A 16,021-nucleotide genomic window follows, 5' to 3' on the forward strand; every position below is an offset into this window, starting at 1 on the left:
ATATATATACACACAGAGCCAGCTGCACAGGTACCAACAGACACACTCAGCACTCACATGAACACAAATAGCACCTACAGCCTCACCTTGAACCTCTCACTGGCTGATCAGGATGAAGGTCCATAGTGGGAAATATGTACACATATACAATGCAGACCCCTCCAGCAGCTGGGCTTAGACACTCAGCCTGCCCAGTAGCTGCCCATGGATCTTGGCCTCCCCACATGCTGGCACCTGGGGATACAAGTCCCTGAGGCCTGCAGCCCTGCTCCAGCTGCTGGTACAGACCCCCTCGCACACATGCACACACACACACGCGCGCGCACACATCTCCCCCCAGCTCTCTGGCAGTTTGCTGGCTCCCCCCCATCTTACCCTTAGAAACACACACACACAGAGGTCTCGTCCTAGTGACCCCCAGTCTCTTCAGCAGCTGGCCAGGACTCCTCTAGTCCCTCCAGAAGCCAGTTCCTCCTGTGGTCTCACCCTCAGAGACACACCCCCAGACTCAGCTCTGGCCACCGCAGCTCCTCGCCAGCTCATCCTGCTGTGTATTTGCTCACTCACCCTCACTCGCAGACACGAGCCTCGGACCCACAGTCCCACTCCAGTTGCTGCACTCAGACCCCCATTCACACACATGCACACAAAACAGTGGGTCCCTCACCCAGGAAAACAGTTAGAAATGGACTTTAGTAAGAAGACAAGGCAGACTGTGCTGATCAGGCACAGGGCATGGCCACAAGCGTACTGACCAGCCGTTGCTTACATGTGGCTGGCCCTTTTTATACCCGTATCCCTTTATTTTCCCATGCTTGTTCCTCCTGAAATTACCTAGATTCACCCCTTTCCCTGCCTTTGCTTTCTCACATAAACATCCCATAATAAGTCTTGTGCGACCCTGAAATGCTCTCCTCCTGCATGCGTATCTCTAGGCAGTGACCTCCCTCAGTCTGAAAGGTGCTCCGGAGAGCCACTCCCATTGACTCCCCAGGATGGGCATCACACCTGGACCATGGGACTGAGGGTCCCCCAGGACAGCCCTGGGAGGGGCCCAGACAGGGTTTGCGATCCTCTGAGTCCAGAATTTGGTTTCCCCTGCCTGCCTCTGTGCTCCTTTGTGTGTGTGTGCAGACCAGCTTTGCACCACATAACTTAAGAAGAACTACTACAGCAGGAGTGAAAACATCTTCCCATCTGACAACTCCACTGTAGGGTCAGTACCCTCTGGGTACTCTGAGGCTGTGGTGGCATCAAAGAATGGCACATCAGAAGGTACTGGCACATCAACAGTTACTGCTTTAAAAAGGTGCAGCTGACTTGATTGGGTAAATCGGGTAAACAGAGATACCATGAAGCTGTCGGTGTTTCAGGAAAGGATCAATGTGTTCTGAATGCTAGCTAATGGTGCAAAAGAAAAAAAAAAAAAGAAAAGCGTTACTAAATAATTACAGAAAATAACAGAAAATTTACAAGATAAAAGTATTACAAAGCAAGTGAAAAAAATCAAGAAGATCTGTTCTCATTTTATAAATTTGCAGGAGCCTGGAACATGTAAAGGATCCCACTGAGAAAAGATGTCAGAGCAATCAAAAAAATAGTGATTATAATTTGCCAGCACAGTTTTCAAACCCTTTGCCACCCACGATAGATGAGAACCTGCAGAGAAAACCCAGGTAGTTTTTTCCTAAACCTGTAGCTTATGGTTTCACTGGTGAATCATGCAGGCACACATTTTCAGAGATGCCTATAAATGACTCTCAGTTGAGAAATAAAAGCTTGAAGAATGCTTGCTTTTGGTTAGCTGTATCTGCACACCTGAAGTCTAGCTATCATAATGTGTAAGAGTCTCTTAGAGAACAAATACCAACCACAGTGCAGGAATCTCACAGAATTGTTTCCTGCACAGAAGCAGTTTCTGCATCTGACAAGCACAATAAAACAAGACTCTCAACCTTTATGCAGACAATGAGGGAAGGATCTACTGACATGCTTAGAAAGTGGTTATATTGCTTCTTCAGGAAGATCAAGCAGACGCTACTTGAGCTGCTGCTCCTAGAAGGGTTTTTGTTATACTTTCAGTGTATATGGAAAGAGATGTACCCCTATGCTGATCACACAAACCAGTCAAAATTAATGCATCTGTCTTTAACAAAATAATAAACAAAAAATACCATCTTAAACTTTATTAGTGGGAGCACAACTTTTCAAATAGCTCTCTACATATCGTATCATCCCTCCGCTGTACTTTACTCACAGAAAAGGACCATCTTTTGCACTTCCCATACATGTATGGACCTAAAAAAAACAAGTAAACTTCACAGGACCCTTTTTTCAAAGGCTGATAAAGTGGTCAAATAACCCCCCACCTTTACCAGAACACTCAAAGCACTCCCATGTCACAAGCACTTTCTATCTTGTTTCGGCATCAGAACTACTGTCACGGGACATCTTTCTGTAACAGCTCCCTCCCATTCCCCTCATACTTAAACTTCCAGTCTTTTGACCCAAGGTCACCCCAGGTCAAGGTGAATCACAGCTCAGAAAGTTTAAGATTTACAGCTGATGGAAACAGTACTTAAAACAGAAATGTCTGTTAACACTGCTCTCCCCTATAGCCTCTCTCTTCCAGACCTTCCCTCAAAGACAGGAAGGGTCTCAGCGCCTTGCAACCACCACAATATAAAAGGCAGTGCAGGTTTCAGTTTCAGCAACCTCATTCTCTGAAAGGTTTTAAAAAGCCAACTGAGGGAGAATTCCTTCACACGTTCCAAAATCCCTTTATTGGTCTTAATCCAAAACGTCTTGTGGACCACCACAGACCCTCATCTTCAAGTTTTCAAACATACTGCAAAGGTGATGTTGTTATCAGAAGCAGCTGCCACCCTCCCTTATCACAAATTGATGCATCCTGTAGTTTCAGGGACCATGGTCCCTGCACAGTATGTGCTTTCCTCATGGGACACTTCTAGATTTTTGTGCTGGCAGCTCCCTCACACAACAAAACCAAAGGGTTCTAGCGGTCCATTGGTCCTCATAGCTCTTTTCATGAAGTGCCCTCACTGTAACACAGCTTTTTTCTCTGCAGCTTCAGGGTCTGGTCTTGCCTGAAGGAACAAGGTAAAGCTAAAACCTAGTTTCACAATCTCTTCTTAAATCAATGCCTAATTCCTCCTTAGGAAGAGAAGCTTCTTCAGCAGAATCTCCCCGTGTTGGCTGCCTGCCTCAAAAACATGTTCCTGCCTTCCTTCCCTTGTCCCACTGTCTGCTGTAGTTTCAGTATATGGCGATTCATATAAACTTTCAAAGAAGGCATTTTTCATTTGTGTGTTATGGTTTCCTGAAGAGGTAAGTTGAGAGACAAGCCTGACTCCCCTAAAACAGACTGACATCTGTGGTACCACTGCATTTTGCGTTCACCTAAGAGCACACCGGTGCAACACATCACCTCTACAGTGCTGGGGCAGACAGGCTGCAAAGGAGTTGATTGTTCTGCCCTTGAATGCAACTTCTCAAACTCTGATACAGACAAATCCCTCTTCTGCACAGGACTGCAAGGAAACTGAAGACATCATCTCTTCCATCTCTCTGTCCCAAGAGTCTGTCTGGATTGATTTTGATTTTTCAGTCAGAAGGAAAGGAGGAGAAAGAATCCACTCTCCTTGGATGTTGCTTGTTACCCCAGCTACTTTGGGTAAATTTAATCACATGACCCTGTACTGTCCATGGGAGACACTAGCAACTTACCCTTCAATACTATTTCTTTTCTTGCTTTTTATACCACAATGCTCTTCAAGGTAGTAAGTACCTTCCCCCACTTTGAGACTTCTTGACTGATCAGGTCACCTCCTTGCAACATCCTCTGCAAGAAAATAGGATCCTACAAGTATAATTAAAGTGACAAGTTTATTCTGCTGGACACCCACCTCTTCGAACTCCTCTTCCCTTAGAATCTGGCATGCATGCCTTCTTCAGAGGCAAAGAGGATCTTTATCTGAGGTGAGACAGACAAGCCACATCTGAGATGTAAAGACTTGAAAATGAGATATAATTTACTTTCAGAATGTTTTGGGACATATCTCAAGACTCATGACCTAGAAACTTCACATTGATTTTATTCAGAAGTTACTTCTAAGCTTGTCTACTTGGAAAGTTATTCCTAATTAAGCCCATGCGGGTACTCCCGCTCCAGATAAGCGCCCGTATTCCGAAGTGACAACACTCAAAAAGGCAATTAATCAGTGAGAATAATTCTGCTTTCAGCTTGCACCAAACCTTAATCCGAATTAAACTCCTACTTGTGGAAGAGTCCTCTCATATCTACTCAGATATTGCTATTAAGGGAGTGAGATATTTCACACTCTTTGCCATGCTAATCTTTAGTGCCTCAGAAGACTAAATCCACATTCAAGACAGAGAGCGAAGGCCCTGACACACAAGGAGAAGCCTTGGTAGGCCCAGTTTTTGGATATTAGCTTGCGTAACAGAGTCCTAAGCGTGGAGTGAGGTGTTCAGGAATGAACTTCACAAGAAAGCACTGAAGTGAGACAAGCAAGGATTTCTGATGCAGCCTTCTCTTTCCATGGTGTCCATCTGCAGTCTTAAGATATCTGTGTGAAACTAGGAACCATGGCTCTGAGCCTTCTCCAAGATTTTGTTTGTCAAACGTCCCGCTGCTCTGGGTGTGAAAGAATGGTTTGTGCTTCTCTTTGGGGAACACTTACCACTCTAAGCTCCTAGCTGGCAAGCTCCAGATAGACCAGATGTCAGACGGAGGAGCTGCCTGCCCAGCACCTACAACAGTGGCACACATAGCAGCTCAACTTCAAACAGCCAAAGTACTCTACTGAAAAAACATAGGGACTAGAAAACACAAGGCTCTTAAGCAATATGGCGAGACATTTATTGATCTGTCTTTGACTCAGGTACACAAATTCCACTTTAAATGATGAAATGATTCTTCTAAAATGCATTAAGCAATTTGTAAGATAAAAGGGAAGGGCACCTACAGCAATCCAGAGAATCAAACTCTAATCTCCCAGTAACTACAGTTGTGTGTGTGTGTATGTGTATATGTGGGGCAAATATATGAGTACAGATTTTGAAGACAGAAGGTAGAGCCTCATGCTGACACACTAAGCCTATTTTAATGGCCCAGCAGCTCATTCATCAGTGCTCCTTCCCAGGGCCCTCCCATCACCCTTTGTAACACAGCAGCCCATAGGACAGCCCCCAGCAGGGCAGGTTCTCATTTCATTAGGACTTTTTCTGGGCAGTATGTTTGCATGCCACATTAAATCACAGCTCAGGTATTACAATTTCACAAAGTTATACTCACACTCAAGCAGTCCTGCTCATATACGGCCTGCCAGTGTGTAAAGGCTCTGTGTTTGAATCCACCTCAGCTCAGGGCAATTGTAAACTCTGTCGACGCAACCACAGGACTTAGCCTGCTATCCATGGAACCGCCAAGCTTCAGAAACTTTGCACACACAAAAATAAATAGATAAAACAAACAAACAAACAAAAAGCCACTGGCAAAGCAAGTGGCACAACAGAAACTTCAATCATAAGAGTTTAATAGACTCGGATGCAGCACAATGCAGACTGCACAGCCTAAAAAGAAAGCAAAATAAATTAACAGGTGGTTCCAGTGCTGCCAGCAGTTTCAAATGCATGCGTTATCTGACACAATAGCACAGGTAGCCACCCTTGGGTTTCTAAATCTATGTTTTCAGCATGAAAAAAAGAAAATGCAGAAGTCAAAGTTCTTTTTGCAGGAAGCATTGGCAAACAAGTACCAAAATATGGGCACTTAACAGCAGTGTCTATTCATTTCAGGTGTATAACTTATCCACTGAAAAGAGAAGTGCAAAAAGCTGCTGTCAAAATGTAAACTGATTGAAAGTATTTCAGAAACAGAGTATTTTCCAAAGTCCAAGGACAAAGATGTAGATTTACAGAGAAATATAAATTTTTCTGCACCTCATTTAAGTGAAAGAAGGAAGCCCATACTTGCTTTTAGTTTACCTACACATAAGGGTCCAACTCAATCAAATCTTACTAGAGCAAATGTTATTCCCATTGACTTCCCAGGAAGTTCTGTTATCAGTTTCAGAGGCACAGGAACAGGTTCTAACTTAGTCATAACTCAACAAAGATAAAGATTCAAAAAACACATAATCTGAATTCATTAGAACAGAAATCTTCTATGTTACGGACCAAAAGGGATGCATGGAAGGGGTATCAGAAGTGCATTCTGTATCATCAACAAATGTTGATTGGAAGAATATTTCAAGCTACTGGAAAGTTGACACAAGATGGACATTTTATGTGTGCATTTCACTGTGCCTCTTCGGAAAGCACTTCATGATATGGGTACTTGGGATAATTATCTTTCATCTATAGTCAATACAGAGATTAACCTCTAAACCTTTCCCCAGCTACCAGTTTTCTGCTTTTTTTCCCTTTTTTTTTTCCTCATAAGGAAAGTAAGGCTGACTATTATCATGATCTCTGTTTTTCCACTTCAGTCTATTAATAGCCCCCATTTAAAAAATAGTCTTTTCTGGACACTTGTCTTCTGGGCAAGTGTATCAAAAATTCAAGTCTAAATACGAAAACAGCCAGAAAGTAAACAGAAAAGCAAACAGAAAAGATAGATAGAGCACAAATGCAAAGGGAAGCCAGGCATTTTCTGGTGAAGAGAAAACTGTTGCATACATGGCACAGAGTTGAGAAAAGATAGTCTAAATCAAACGCTGTTCTCGAGTAGCACATTACACTTCCTACTGTCATCATTACCATTTAACAGAATGTAAAACTAAAGTGGCAGATGGAGCTACGCTGTCCATCACACACTGGCAATGCCTTCGAGCCTGACTAACCACATATGCCTCAGAAAAAATGCTCCTCCTGGGTTAATCTAGCTACACAGCACAAAACATCCGGCCTTTGAGGGAGCCTGACCCCCGAGCTTGTTCTCATGGCTGCAGTCTCTCTGGGTTACATTGTCAGAGTCATTGCTCACATTGTACAGCCAGTAACGCTACAAGAAGGTCTACATATCAAACTATTCCAGAGGAACGCCAGGAAAACGGCTTGGCTAGAAGACGACTGGAGTGATCACCCTGCCGGGCTGCTAGTGGAAATACCAAAACATCCCCTTATCTACTTCCGCGGAAAGGCAGCTCCTTTGCCACACAGAGAGAGAATCACAGAATAAAGAAAGCAACGATCAGGGAACAGCATATACAAACAAGGTCCACTGGTCACATCAAGGACCTTACCAACCTTTTGCCCTTACCTTTAATAAGCTCTGGTTTGTAGGCTTTTCTTAGCTGCTCTAGGAAGTTGTTATAAAAACACTCCGCCTGCTCTGTGGGCATTGCCATGTGGTAGTCGGGCTTGTTTCCTTTCAGGATGCACTGGAGAGTAAATTGGCTCACACACAACACTTCATACTGTTTATCCATCACGCTTTTGGACCAGTGCTTCCCACTTTCATCTTCAAATACTCGCAAGTTCAAGATCTTTCGAACCCTAGGAGGAGAAAAAGACAATTCCTAAATTGCCCCATGCAAGATCAACAGGTACAAATTAATGCCTACCACACAGGATGAGATAAAAGGGAAGGTAGATGCATATTCATTCTGCCTCCACATAACAAGATATCCCTTTGTCCCTTCCTTCCTAAACCATGGGAATCTCGTCACATTAGGCAGAGCCATATCCAAGAAAGCCCTTACACATAACACTGTCAGACCATTAATTAACTTCATCATTTTACAGAGCATGAGATCAGGACAGAAAAACTGCAAGTTACGGGGTGACATGAAGATGGCATAGGAAGTAAGAAAGCTTACTCTTTACTACCTGATTTTATGTGTCACAACATTATTTAACATGTGAATAGCTTTGGGAATTTTAATCCTCCCACCGCACTGGGAAATCACACTCAGTAAGAAATGAGATCATCCTAAACTATGGTTTCCAGACATGATTCACATATATTCCTCCAGCTTTGTCACCTCCTAGCACTCTTTCCAAACAAGTCAGATGAGGACAGCACTCTTTCATCAGGATCATAGAATCACAGAAAGGTTTGGGTTGGAAGGGACCTCTAAAGGTCATCTAGTCCAACCCCCCTGCAATGAGCAGGGACATCTTCAACTAGATCAGGTTAGACGGGGCTCTGAGCAACCTGACCTTGAATGTTTCCAGGGATGGGGCATCCGCCACCTCTCTGGGCAACCTGTGCCAGTGCTTCACCACCCTCAGCGTCAAAAATTTCTTCCTTATATTTAGTCTGAATCTACCCTTTTTTAGTTTAAAACTATTACCCCTTGTCCTATTGCAATAGGTCCTACTAAAAAGTCTGTCCCCGTCTTTTTTATAAGCCCCCTTTAAGTACTGACAGGCTGCAATAAGGTCTCCCCGAAGCCTTCTCTTCTCTAGGCTGAACAACCCCAACTCTTTCAGCCTTTCCTCATAGGAGAGGTGTTCCATCCCCCTCATCATTTTCGTGGCCCTCCTCTGGACCTGCTCCAGCAGGTCCATGTCCTCCTTGTACTGAGGGCTCCAGAGCCAGACACAGTACTCCAGGTGGGGTCTCACCAGAGAGGAGTAGAGGGGCAGAATCACCTCCCTCGACCTGCTGGCCACAGATGAGAGGAGGAAGGCAGGGAACAGTGCAGAACTGCAGGTGGCAGCAAAGTGGTGCCTGGGACTTGTTTGTATTTGTATTAAGGCTGATTTTTTGAGCTGGGGGGCAGAACTGACTGGTTTGAATACTCAGAGAGGACAAGGAGACTTTCACAAATGGATCCTGAAAAGCAGCAGGCAGATTTGCAACCCAGTCTATGGCTGGACCTTGATTGATAACAAGACTACATGCATGCCACTCCTGTCTTTGGTTTCTTCTTTTAGCTTCTACAAATCTGCAGCATCTATAAAAAAGGGAGCGTATCAAGTGCAAAGCATTTCAATTGCAGCCATCAGCCAGACATTTTAGGCTGCACCAGCAGTGAGGCAGTTAATGTAAAATAAAGCTGAGACTTTGTTATGGTCATGGAATAGAATCATAGAATAGTTTGGGTTGGAAGGGACCTTTAAAGGTCATCTAGTTCAACACCCCTGAGGCACAGTCACAAAAACCATCCTCGCCAATTTCTGCATGTCAAAGACAAACGGAATTGACTCCTGAATGAAGTGGATGGTTAAAAGCCTTGGAAGGTCCCAACACATAGGTTTAAATCATAATCACTGCTATGTTTTAATGGTGAAGACGTTTGTTGTTTCATTTACAGCATTACTAAGGTTTCCTTTAATAGAACTTGAAGAGCCTGGTTAAGCTGATTTATTTCATTCCTTTTTTTCAGATGCTCGCTTCCTGCCTTTCCTGAGTCAGTCATCCAAACAACCTGGTGTCGAGAGCACAGTCGCTACAGGTCACCCGCTTGCAATATTCAGAAGCATCTTTCACATTCACCAAGGTAGGAATGAGAACCAACAATAGAGCAAATCTTAGACACTGAGGAGGCAAACAGTAAGGCAAGCCAATGGAGCATGTCATAATAAAAACACCTTCAGCTTTGCTGCAATTTTCTACAAGTTTCACATGTTTATGTGAGATCTTTGGTGACCTTTAGTTCACATCCCCACTCCCTACTTTCTCTTCCGCATCTGCTAAGAGTTGTTTTCACACTCGCTCACATTCTTCTCTCTTCACTGCTTGAGCCTTTCCTCTTCTTGACATCAGTTAGCTCTATTACCTGTTTCTTCTTTGCCTTCATAAGAACTGAGGTCAGTCCTAGAACAATGAACAGTCTGAAGGAGACAGAAGAAGCCCCTGGAGAACTCTCTCCTGCGTGTGTTTGCCAGATGAATCACAGTATTTTGTGGCCATGGAACAGATGGCCAGAGCCAGCCCTCCAGGCTGCCAAAATTGATTCACTTTTCTATAAAGTAACTGACGAGACTATCCAGCCTTTTGGAAGAACAAAACTTCTCACGTGCAAGCTAAAATAAGAGTTTGAGGTTTCTGATACATCCCGTCCTTGAAGGATGGAGTCCTTTGGGGTAAATTCATACAGTGAAAAGGACAGACATTTAAAAAAGGGCAATCAGAAAAACCCAACATGTTGATTCTTCCTTTTTTGAGTCCGTTCTTGATAAAAAACACATAGACAGGGAATGGAAACAGATTTTTCTCAATGGAACATAGAAAGAAAACTCTAAGAAACCTGTATTCAAGGTAAAATCTGAAGAGGAACTAACAGGCAAACCTGAGTTTCCCAACAGAAGTGCCCCATTTGTTTGGCTACTGCACAGTTATCACTGATTCGGTGTCAGAAATGCACAAGTGAAAGAATACAAGGCAAAAGGAAATATGTGACTTACATGTGCTCCAGCTCTCTTTGTGTATCTTCCAAAGAAATGCCCAGCAGCACACAGAGGCCTCGTCCTATTGAACTTATTTGTTCACCACCCACTGAGGAAGGGGGGGAAAAAGAAAAGTAAGGCTAAATGCACCATCTCATTTTATGACACAGGTAAGTACTGATTTCAGCTGGCAACTGTACAACCACCAAAGAAAACATCATTCTAAACCCTTCTTCTCTGTCTTAAGTTTGTTAGAGAGTAAAGATCACACAGAAGCCCTCTTTCAGAAGTCTTCGCAACGTCGTGACTTATTTGTGAGGGACTAGCTCAAGACGCTTACTCCAGCGTTTAAAAACACTGTATAAAGATTTTTTACTACAATTGGACCAGCAGTGCTAACCAGAGAGGTGGCAGAACTCTCTCCAATCCTTGTAAAAATTATCCACCTGGTTGATACCAATAAGTGTACTCAATTTCTCTACTCCACCACTCCCTACATATTTTGCATTAGTTGTGAAAAGGTGATTTCTACTTGGTATAGTCCTCATGGATTTTTTGAAACAGGACTTGTAAAAACCTGCAAATTCTACCCTCCTAGTTGGGAACACAACCTCTTTAATGACATTTACAATAAAACACAAACCATCACAGATCCATTATGTTTTCCTAAGAAATGTTTTAAATTATCTTAATTTAATTAAATTATATTAATTTAAATTATCTTAACATGGCTGAGCCTGAGATGACTGTAGTAAGATTTAAATGAGGTCTGAAAACTGAGATAAGCACCAGCTACCCAGCTGTTAAAACTATACCCAGGCTCATGCAACTGGGAAAAAAAGCCCCAAACATCCTGTAAAATGAAAGAAGAGGCCCCCAGCAAAAGCTGAAAGCTTGTGTCTGTGCACCAGTAGCCAGATCTGGACTATTCCCAATGGGCAGAAGCAAACCACGGGGGAAAACTCCCAAAAAGTCTTCCTTTCTGTCTGATCTAGGTATGAGCCCTCCAGCTCAGAAATCTATCCTCCTGCTAAGCACAGCACTATCTCCCTCACAGAGGGACATCTCAAACTCTTTAACGGCCAGAAACAACAGTTTAAATTCTACCCAGAAATGTGGCGATAAGTCAGCCACAATCCCAGTGCTGATGGGGTCTGACCACTATTGTACCCGCAGTACCAGCTGTGCACAAAAGCTGTGCTCCTTACTTATTCACAGGCATGCTCTTCCAACACTTACTGACCAGCCACACACAAGCAGAAGCTGTTTACTTAACATGCAGGCTATCCTGCTGCACACCATTTTGCCCCTGGGCCCCACAGCGGGCACACTTACTGCCTCACATGCAAACTTCTCGAGGATTTTAAGCATCTTGAACACAGAAGGTCCAACCGCTGCAATAGCAGGGACATACCGTCAGAACACACCATTCCTACCGGCAGCTAAGCAAGCACCAGAGCTATCGCTGGCTTCCTTGACCCACGCAAGCAATGCATGGCGGCGACTGGGACAGCACTGCCGACACATACAAGCAACGCGAAAAGGTGAGCCAGGCTGCGCTGCCAACACGCTTGCAATGCAAGGAGGCGACTGCGATTGTAGTGCCGACGCATGCAAGCCACAAGAGAAGGCAAGTGGGACGGCACTGCCAACACACGCGAGCAACACAAGAAGACCGCGACCGTAGTGCCAACACATGCAAGCAATGCAAGGAGGCGACTGCAACTGCGCTGCCAACACACGACAGCAACGCAAGGGAGCAGCTCTGATTATAGTGCCGAGGCGCGCAAACCACGTCCCTGGCAACTGGGATGGCACCGCTGGCACACGGAAGAAATGCAAGGAGGCAGCTCTCATCATACAGACGACACACGCAAACCACGGGAGAAGGCGACCGGGACAGCGCTGCCGACATACACCGGCAACGCAAGGAGGCGACTGGGCCAGCACACGCCGGCGACACAAGCAAAGCAAGCCGACCCACGCCAAACCCGCGCAGAGGGACACAAGTTGGGGGGTGGGGAGGACGGCCGCCCACGCACGCCAGCCGTGGGGGAAAGCGAGGGGGATGGCGCTGCCCACACACACACACACACGGAGGCAACGCGAGGAGGGGACGGCACTGAAGGGAAGGCGCTGAGGGACCGCTGGAGGCCGGGGCGGGGAAGGGAGGCCCGGCAGGGGGGAAGGGGGAGGCGGGGGCCCTCCCGGTGGCGGCACACTGACCTGTGACACTGGCCTGGGCCACCCGCTGGACGATGGCCTTCATGGTGGCGCCGCCGCGCAGCGCAGGCCCGGCGCCGGTGCGGGGGTTGGGGAAGGCGGCGGCGCTAGGCAACGGCGGCCGCTCCCTGCTGGCCCGCGCCCCTCACAGCGCCCCCTGGCGGCTGGGAGGTGCTGCCGCAGCCTCCCCGTGCGAGGCGCTATAGGGCCGCGGGGTGCGTGTAGCATAGCGGAGGCACAAGCGGTGCCAGTGGGGGCTTCCCCTATAGGAAGCCTCTATAGAAAAGGGAGGTGTGCGTAGAGGCAGGTGAGGTGCCTACCAATGTTTTGCGTGCGGAGGGGCTCCCTTCCTCTGAAGGGACTTGGTGCCTATAGGGTCTTTTGCGGGGTGGGGGGCGCCTACAGAAAGGAGCAAATGCAGGTAACCGGAGTGGCATTCTCTATAGGAATGGCTATAGGAGCACGGTGGGGGCTGCCCATAGAAACTAGTGGCTAGGAGGAGCCTTCTGGAAAAGGAGGTAGTGGCTGTAGGGACTGAAGGAGCCCATAAAGGTGGGTCTGTAGTGCATGGGCTGGGGCTCACGTGGTATAAAAGCCCCTATAGAAGCTGGGGTGTGTGGGCGGAGAGGCTGGAAGCAGCTTTCTATACAGCAGGGTGGTGTCTGCAGAGACTGTGGGGAGACCTTACAGAGACCAGTGGCAGGGCTGGGGGGGTGGGGGTGGCGTGTCCTAGAAAAGGCTATAGGGGCAGCGGGCAGCCCCTATAGAAACAGGGAGGTATCTGCAGGGGTAGGGGGAAGCCTCTACAGAAAGGAAGGTCTGCTTGTGCAGGGTCTGGGGTCAGCTTCCTCTGAAGGAAGGCTATGTTTATAGGGACTGGGAGAAGCCCCTGCAGAAAGTAGGGGCTGGGGGCAGCCTTCTAGAAGCGGAAGTGGTGGCTGCAGGGAGCCCCTATAGCAATGAGGGTCAGCAGTGAGAGAAGCTGGGGGAAACACCTATAGAAAACAGTGGCCAGGAGCAGCCTCCCGTGAAAGGAGGCGATGTCCGTAAGGACTAGGGAAAACCCTATAGAATGCAAGTTAGTTGCAGCCACAGCAGCTGGGGGGCAGTACGCTACAAGGGGAGGTAGCACGTATAAGGATCAGGGAAACCCCTATAGAAACAAGGGCCTGGCGGAGGGCCTGGAGCAGAAAACTTAGTAAGTTTTCAGCTTACAGTAGTATTTATGCAGTTGTAATTCATCTTCTGTAAGCTTTTATTTGAAGGACAATTAACAACTCTCGTACCCCAAAGATTAAACTACGCTCCTTCCCGTTTACTAATCGTTCTTAAGTATCCATTTCAGAGCTGATCAGTTGAGGAGGGGATCGCAGATCACCCGGCTACGCCCTGCACACCAGCTGGGAAAGCAACTTCACAAAAAAGCCGCAACGGCCACGTGGTCAGACCGTCAGACACGGGACACCAGGCAGCACGCAGATTCATTAACGTCTCACAACCCAGTTCACGTTTAATAATTTGAATACATGTGCAAAGAACAGCAGTCATCCGAGCAGACGAGAAGGTTTGCAAGTTTTGCAAAGTTATTTCAGAGATGGAGCTGTCTTTTCAGCGATGCAAGAGAAAGTTTTCCACTGACGGTCTGGTGCCAGGTGCCAGGATGACTTCCTCCGACAAGCCAGCTCCAGCACAAAGTTCTGAGCTTCCGGACCGCTCAATTTTCAGAAGAAGAGCTGTCATTAGAGTCAAAGAATGATTTCACACGCCTGAGCAGTTGAGTAATAGGAGGTTGAACATCCTTGTATGTTACCACTGTTGTCACTTGTAATCCTAAAGCTGTTTCTCTAGTGAATATTTCCTTGTGAGTTGCTTGGTTTGCCTGAGGATCACTTTCATTCTCTAAGGAATAGGGGGGGGAAGGGGGGAGAAAAAAAAGAGCATAGCAATAAAAAGATTTTATCCCTTCATCACGGCAAAACAGCATCCACATAGGCATTCGATCTTCTTTTTGCTTTTTCTCAAATTCTGAGAAATAGATGGCAAAGATCTAGTGACTGTGTAGACAGAAAAAGTGATTTACTAGGGTAAGTTAGGTTGCTGCACTGGTACTGGACTAGTAGCAGTACTACAGTAGCAGCAATTAACAACTAGCTTCCAAGTTATCCACATTACAGCTAGCTCCATGTTACTATACCTTCATAAGCAGCAGGCTGCTGAGGAAGAGCAAGAGGAACACAGAGAGCGGATAGGATAGGGTAGGATTAGGACAGGATAGACTAGGATAGACTATTTCAGTTGGAAGGGACCTACAATGATCATCTAGCCCAACTGCCTGACCACTTCAGCGCCGACCAAGAGTTAAAGCATGTCGTTAAGGGCACTGTCCAAATGCCTTTTAAACACTGACAGGCCTGGGGCATCGACCACCTCTCTAGGAAGCCTGTCCCAGCATTTGACCGCTCTCTCAGTAAAGAAATGCTTCCTCATGTGCAGTCTGAACCTTCCCTGGTGCAGCTTTGAACCCTCCCACAGTGCAAATAAAAGCAACAAGTTGGAAAGGGTCTAGACCCTGTTCCTGTCACCAGAGATAAAGCACATGCTTTTCCCATCAACACGGGATTTATCTTCCTTCAGGGTGAACCTCCTCGGGATGCCGGGAGGCTCAGGGCGCGCACCGAGCCAGCAGCTGCCCTGTCGGGCCCCGACGGCTCACCCGTCCCATGCAGAGCCCTCGCACCCAGCAGCCGCGCAGCTCCAAGAGCCCCGAGAGGCGGGCAGGCTGTCAGGGCAGTTCAGCGCAGGCAGCACCCGACGCTGCCTTCCTCGGCCGAGGGAACAGCCGGGACCGGGGCGGGGGTGACCCCACCGCCGGCAGCGACTGTCTCCCGGGCCCCGGCGGGTGCCCCAGCCCCGCCCCCCGCTAAGCCCCGCCCCCTCGGCCAAGCTCTCCCTCAGCGAAGCCCCGCCCCCTCGGCCAGGCCCGCCCTCAGCAGGCCACGCATCCGCCGCCGCTACCACGCCCCGCGAGGTGACCCCAGGCGGCGTCCTCGGACTCGGGGCCGCGTTAGCCCGTACCGGGCCCTTCGCCGCTCTCGGCGCCGCCGCCGCCGAAGCTGTAGTGGATCATGGCCCCCAGCATGGTCCAGCCGCCCAGCGAGTACAGCAGCGCCGCCCGCGCGTTCCATACCGCCGCCCGCATCGTCCCCCAGCAACGCCCGCGCTCATTGGTCGGGCCCCGCCGCCAATGGGGCGGCACGCAGGGCGGGGGGTGGGGGGTGTGGGGGTGAGAGCGCCTGTGCGCGCCTGCGCCCTGGCTGCGGGGCGCGAGCCGCCGGAAGATGGCGGCGGTGAGCGGGGCTCTTGCTGCGATAAGAGCAAAGCTGTGCTCCTCCTGGAAAGCACAGCGCCCGGGCGC

The 16,021-nt window shown here is 47.6% G+C and overlaps 2 protein-coding genes across 2 annotated transcripts in view; both read right to left on the reverse strand.

Moving 5' to 3' along the window:
• Positions 1 to 12,717, reverse strand: part of DTD1 (D-aminoacyl-tRNA deacylase 1) — a 28,379-nt gene extending 15,662 nt beyond the window's left edge. The window contains exons 1-3 of the mRNA XM_076334793.1: positions 12,610 to 12,717; positions 10,402 to 10,492; positions 7,307 to 7,542 (exon numbers count right to left, since the gene is read on the reverse strand). Coding sequence (XP_076190908.1) covers positions 7,307 to 7,542; positions 10,402 to 10,492; positions 12,610 to 12,652 — 370 coding nt within the window. The 5' untranslated portion in view covers positions 12,653 to 12,717. The remainder of the gene's footprint in view (positions 1 to 7,306; positions 7,543 to 10,401; positions 10,493 to 12,609) is intronic.
• Positions 12,718 to 14,234: 1,517 nt separating this feature from the next.
• SMIM26 (small integral membrane protein 26) lies at positions 14,235 to 15,823 on the reverse strand. Its single transcript, XM_076334795.1, has 2 exons — positions 15,682 to 15,823; positions 14,235 to 14,505 (listed from the first exon to the last, which is right to left on the reverse strand). The coding sequence occupies exons 1-2, from the start codon at positions 15,803 to 15,805 to the stop codon at positions 14,321 to 14,323; spliced, it is 309 nt and encodes a 102-aa protein (XP_076190910.1). The 5' UTR covers positions 15,806 to 15,823; the 3' UTR covers positions 14,235 to 14,320.
• Between the last annotated feature and the right edge of the window lie 198 nt (positions 15,824 to 16,021).

This window comes from Aptenodytes patagonicus, chromosome 3 (assembly GCF_965638725.1).
Source record: "Aptenodytes patagonicus chromosome 3, bAptPat1.pri.cur, whole genome shotgun sequence".
In the NCBI taxonomy this organism is placed as follows: domain Eukaryota; kingdom Metazoa; phylum Chordata; class Aves; order Sphenisciformes; family Spheniscidae; genus Aptenodytes; species Aptenodytes patagonicus.

Excerpts from the sequence above, each read along its gene's own strand:
- SMIM26 (XM_076334795.1), bottom strand. The coding sequence starts at position 15,805 with ATGCGGGCGGCGGTATGGAACGCGCGGGCGGCGCTGCTGTACTCGCTG. Across the intron at positions 14,506-15,681 it reads CGAGAGCGGCGAAGGGCCCG|AGAATGAAAGTGATCCTCAG; the intron begins GTACGGGCTAAC and ends CCTATTCCTTAG.